The sequence below is a fragment of the Fulmarus glacialis genome, unplaced genomic scaffold, assembly GCF_000690835.1.
Source record: "Fulmarus glacialis isolate BGI_N327 unplaced genomic scaffold, ASM69083v1 scaffold36519, whole genome shotgun sequence".
In the NCBI taxonomy this organism is placed as follows: Eukaryota; Metazoa; Chordata; class Aves; order Procellariiformes; family Procellariidae; genus Fulmarus; species Fulmarus glacialis.
The window spans coordinates 17,727-23,871 of NW_009233225.1; the positions used below are offsets into that span (position 1 = coordinate 17,727).

At 39.2% G+C, this 6,145-nt stretch overlaps 1 protein-coding gene across 1 annotated transcript in view; it reads right to left on the reverse strand.

The window, feature by feature from the left end:
• The window catches only part of TK2 (thymidine kinase 2, mitochondrial), a 12,041-nt gene extending 5,955 nt beyond the window's left edge, over positions 1-6,086 (reverse strand). Inside the window, exons 1-3 of the mRNA XM_009585251.1 lie at positions 6,018-6,086; positions 2,766-2,855; positions 1,243-1,316 (exon numbers count right to left, since the gene is read on the reverse strand). Of these exons, the coding sequence (XP_009583546.1) occupies positions 1,243-1,316; positions 2,766-2,849 (158 nt within the window). The 5' untranslated portion in view covers positions 2,850-2,855; positions 6,018-6,086. The remainder of the gene's footprint in view (positions 1-1,242; positions 1,317-2,765; positions 2,856-6,017) is intronic.
• Between the last annotated feature and the right edge of the window lie 59 nt (positions 6,087-6,145).

Here is a 6,145-nt window from a genome sequence, read left to right on the forward strand (position 1 = left end):
CCTAACATGGGCTCTACAGTAGTTGTTCTAAGTCACAGGGGTACTGCCTCTAGTGTGAGATTTCACATGCTTTCAGAACTCTGAAATGGACTTCGTTTCTACTGTAGTTGTGGTTTTACTACTATTTCCATACTCCCATTATCATCCTGCCTTTTCTCATATGCACTTTGTCGACAACGAAAAAAAAAGTCAGTAATTAAAAACGAGAAAGACACTCCAGTACATTTCCACTGCATACAGACTGGGATAGATAATGTCTCTTTCTGTTTGCCTCACATCTTACTGTGTGTCTCCCAACTTTCAAAGCAGTTTTAGTAATAGACTAGGCGCTTATGTAGCATGGATGCCATCTTGTGGCATGCAGCCATTCTCCCTTGCAGACAGGGGCAAGAAACTGGTTTTGTCCCTTAAGACCACTGAAAAATCCATTAAAACAACGTTAAATACATTTCTCAATATAAGGTCAGCATTCTAAACAAAAAAAAAAAAAAAAAAAAAAAAATCAGTGCTGATTACTGCACTGCTTTAGTTAGTATGGGATGGAGGAGTTACACATCGGTCAGGTAATGCTTTTTCTGTCTCAGGCCACAATCTTATCTCCCAGAACAAAATGACCTGGGTTAGGCCCAATTGCTCTACCTCTGCCCCAAGCACACCTGGGGTGGGGACCTGATTCATAAAGTGACATTTAGAGACAAACAGCTCTTGCTCTTTCTTTACTCACTAGCCTACCAAGGTTTTCAGGCTATTTTCACCCTATGAATCCTGATTCTGAGCAATAGCATGTGAGGGCTGGAACGCTTGTCGCTCGAGTTCCTGCTTGCAAGAAATGCCAATCCTGGATGTGCTAGGTTGGGTAACGCTATCTAATTCTCTCCCTCCTACAGTGTTATTCTTTATATCCTCATGGGTTTTGACCTGTTCAGTATGCGTTTGCTTTGATTTAAGCAAGACTTTCGTATTCAGCTGGAGAGCAGATAACTTCAATAAATGGTGTTCTAAATAAGATGTTCTAAATACACAAGAGCACTTCCAACAGCAGCTCTCGTCTGGCCCATGTCCTACAAGTTTTATTCTACCAGTGGGCACCACGTCCCATACAAAACACACTGCCACTCCAACAAAGAACTGACAGATTTCACAGACCACTTAGATGCAAATTACCAAAGAAATCATTAATCGATTATATTCTTTTTAATCTAATTAAGCCAAGAAAGTAAAGTAGAAAACCATATACCATACCTTCGATACAAATTTTCTACAAAAATGTATTTTGCACTGTGAATTGATCGCTCCATCATTCTTATGGGGGAAATCTACAAAATAAAACTTGACAGTCACTGACTAGTTTACATTTTTCAGCACGTTGGTTTCTTTTCAAGCTTATATTGCACATCGTGTCCTTTACATTATGAAATACATAACATTTTCAGTTCTTCCAGATCTTGTGATAAAAAAATTTACTGGGAGGGTGGGAACCACAAAAAACAAGTATTCTTAATCTTACTTGTGGTCACTGTATTATTAAACACCTACATAACTAATCTGTTATTCATATGCAAGTTTCAAAGGTAACTGCAGAAGCACTCAACAGAGCAGCTCGAGTTAACTAGGGGGACAAAAAAGCAGCAATCCACTTAGGATGTGCAGAGCAACAGGAACTACTGCTACCTGAATTGCTGCCACCTTCAGGTGTGTTACTGTGTCAACAGCACAGGCCTAACGTCAGAAAAACTGTAACAAGAAAACAGAACTTTTTAAAGAAATAACTACAACTGACAAAGTACTGCTGCCTTAGCCAGTCTTGCACGTGTTCAAACGGCGCTTTACTTTGGAGAAGAGAGATTCTCTGACACTCTCTGGCCCCTGCAGAGCAAGGTAACGCTGGCAGAGCTCTTTCCAACCAGGTGTTCTGCACGTTAATGACCACAGAAGCAACAAGTGCTCCAGCAAGGCTCAAATGGCAAATGACAGCAAAGCACAGATTAAAATGCAGGGCGATCCTCAGGAATTTTCGAATGAACGTTTTCTGCAACAGAATGAGTTTTCTATTATCTTGAAAAAACACCTCTTCCAAAAAGCTAACGATTATATTGTGCGGTATCACTCTCATATGTGGTACTTCTGAAAGTTTGCCCTGACACAAACTCAGAAAATATACTGCAAGAGCAATCATTAAGATATAAGCGTGCCACCTAAGATCACATCTTGTAATCAGGGAATGGAAGATTTAGCACAGAGTGTAACAAAAGGTGTTTGAAGGAAAGAGAAATGAATAGATATTGATAAAAGGGTAGTGTGTGGGAATCGGTACAGAAAAAGAAAAAACAACAAGAGGGATGCAAACCATCCGGAAAAAAGCAACAGAAAATTTTAGTGGAAGTATTTTGGATAAACACAAGAAGCAATGGCTAAATTTGTGCTAGGAGCAGTAGAATGAATACTAACACTATATTTAAGATTACCTAATGTTTGCCAAAGATTTGAAATAGCTAAATTTATATAGAGAACAATTACAGACAAGTCACTGACGTGTCACGATGAAGAGATTTGTGCAAGCCTAACTAGGAGGCAGATGTTTCGCCCCTGGAGCACGTGTTGAGCGTATCAACAATGTCTTTGCACCACAAAAAGTCATACTCACTGCAGGAATGAAGAAAGTAAGCAAACAGCATCTTACCTTTTGGATACAAGGTTAAAAATGTTTATTACTCATAACCGCATCTAACTCTTTTTTAAATTAAAAGAGAAATATGTTTGTTTACCATTGGTCTGGTATGCTGCTCCAACATTGTAAGCTGTATGTAAGTCTGTAATGTTATCCCCCATCTTGATGCATCTTGGTACATTAAGCCCTGGGGTTAGAGATGGAAGCGAGACAGACAGACATTTTGGTTAGGTCAATCAGCAAAAAAAGGGAAGTTGGGTATTTCATAAGCTTTTGTACCACAACAGAATTGCTAAAAGAAGTGCACTAAAACAGCTGGCTCCAGGTTTGACAAGAATTAAGTGATCATTTGCTATCCGCAATGCAGACGTAAGAATTACAGTCCTAGTCCTTAAAGACACTAAGTGGGGCACTTGGAATGCTCGCTGAAATCAACAGGAATTAGTTACCCTGCACCTGGAACAGTCAGGAACAAGGCATAGCTCACATGAGACAGTTCAAGTACGTTTAGTAATTAAAAAAACCTATCTGCCACTCTATTTTTGTGCACTGATAGACTCTCAGTATACCCAGTCCATCCAGAAATGCAAATATGGTTCCTCAGTACGTTCTGGGCCTCAGAAGAAGTGTATTTTAACACAGACAACTGTTCTTCCCAAAGGAGCCTCAAAGCAGTTCTCAGATCTTCCACTCTTTCTGATTGCTGCCATTCCACACACACATACACTTACAAGCAACAGTCTATCCTGCAAAGCAGAGAAAATAAGACCTCATTCAGTGTCAATTTGCTGAGGTGACAAGTTTTAAGTCAGCAGCATGGCTTCAGTCCACAGATCGGACCTCTTTCTTTTCTTTGTCCGAGATCAGAATGAGAAAGTATTCTGAAGTGCACAGATAGCTGTGATGATGTGCGACACAGCCAAGCATGCCCCATCCCTTTAGTAATAATACAAAAGTAAAGCATCAGCAACTCCTAGTAGGGAGAATTTACTTTTCCAGAGGACCTATGCTAGCAGTAATTGCATCAAATACATGTTTGGGCACGTGTGGCTTGGGGTGTATCCACACTGCTGTGTTGACAGCAAATTCCACATGAGCTTGAGCATAGATACCCATCTCAGCCAGCCATGAGATTTTTGCAATGGAGGTGATCACACAAGCAGGGAAGACTGACATCAGAAACCACTTCAACCACCCCAGCAAAGGTGTGTCTGCAGATGTATCAGAGCCCCGACTGCTGTCTCCAAGCACAGCTGCGACAAAGGGACATACTTGTGGGGAACGGTTCCAAGAAACAATGACTACCCAAAAGCCAACAGAAGCTCTCAACCTCACAGGACTGAATTTTCCTTATCTTCAGCAGCCAAACAATATTAACCGAGCAGATCCACCCCTCACTTTATGAGTGATGTTCTTCCCTTCTTCGAAATAGGCATAAGTAGATTTAGAAACAACTGTCACACTCAGGGCTTACCTTTATGTGAATTTCTTTAGCTCATACCCAATAAAAAACCCAGTCCTTGCTGAAACCACATTTTATATGCAATGTTTGTTACATGCATGTCTTAATCACAGTAAAAGATCTTCTGCACCATGGAGCTTTATTTTTTTGTTGTATGAGATTATGACCACACCTTCCGTAACAGCTGATTGGTAAGAAGTCCTCATGCATGTCTTTCTAAAAGAATAGTAACTGTAATTGTAGGAGTAATTTCTGCTACTTACCAGGATATTATGACCACGAACATTCCTCCACTTAGTCACTGGTTCTGTCAAAACCTTGTTAAAAAGAATTACTCCATGTTAAACATGTTTTAGATTCAAAATACTTAATTTGACCCTACAAGTCTACAACTATTTTTAAGGAATACTCATTCAGTAAGTCAGGACTTGTTTTGCAAAGCTTATCCCTCTTCAAAAACAGCACTGAATCCTCTAATACAAAAGGTAATAATGAACACTGTTAAAACTAGAGAAATATTATTATACAACATCTTTTTAGCATTTTAAACCGCCAAAATAAAACACTGGATTGAGCCTGGATATAATTTCATTTTTTTCGAGTCAAGATCAGTACCGCATAAGGGAAAGAATAGCTTAGCTGAGTACTGACAGCATTTCAATGACCTGTTCATTCCCTCACAAATTAATTTCGCAGAGAGTAGCACTTGTCAGCAAAGGAAAAGAGGATCAGACCATATTACTTTTCATTTTATTTTTACGATCTAACAAACAAAAAGCGTTCAAAACTCTTACGAAATTAATCAGAAAATCTTCTGCCCTGAATAGGTAAAATCACAAGAGACTTACCTGGTTCAAGCAGGGTCTAAAACTCCAACGATACTGTAGAGCCAGGCCCAAGAGAATCTGATAAGCCTGGGAAGTTAACTACCTTTTTAACAAACAAAACGTGTTCAAAACTCTTAATTAAATTAATCAGAAAATCTTCTGCCCTGAATAGGTAAAATCACAAGAGACTTACCTGGTTCAAGCAGGGTCTAAAACTCCAACGATACTGTAGAGCCAGGCCCAAGAGAATCTGATAAGCCTGGGAAGTTAACTACCTTTTTAAAAAATATTGCACTATGTGCAAAGTAAAATTTTCTATCCTTTGAGTTAATAGTTATTTACTCCATAAGAATCATTCCTGTTAAATTACCAAGTAACATCTGGCAACCTGGCATTTCTGTGAGGAATCCTAAGACGTACTATCAAATATGTTCCCAGGTCTGCCAGGAAAAGTACTAATACCTGATGCACTCAAAAGCAATTGCTCGCTGAGGTTTGAACTAAATTTTGTTTAAAATACTGTAAGCCTGCCCTTCCCCTGATCTTGTTCTAAGCAATATGAAATCAAATACCGTACCAGCCTAAGAAATCTCCAGAAGCAATTCTGGATTTTTCATTTTTTAAGAAAGCCATCCACTTACTGGGATCTCAGTCACATGACATCAGTATTTTCACATCATTACTTCTTTGTCTTTACTTTGCTTATTACAAGATACATCTAAGATTTAAGTGAAATGAAATAGCAAACAAGCATGCCCAAACATGCGCAACCCATGTGGGTTGCTGTTACTTTACAGAGGTGCAAACTCTAATCCACAGGTTTTACTGATATTTTGGCATCCAGTACTATATTACATATGATCTAAATTTCTCTTCTACAATTTGACCATAAATAGTTGGGGGAGGGGGACATGCATCAGCAAGTGCACTGGCTCACAACCTGCTGCTCCTTTCTCATTAGCCTAAGAAAGGACAACACTTCTAAGTTAACTGTCAATTTTGTCAAGACAAGCGACTGCTTAATGATGTAAATAAAGACAAAGAAATGTACATCCAGTACCTCAATGCTGGTAGTTTGTGCAAAATAATCCAGGCATGTTGTTTTTCCGCTTGCAATGTTCCCCTCGATACATATCTGACGAAAAACAGTTTCATCTTTAAAAGCCGTGCTACCGCATAATAGTAAAC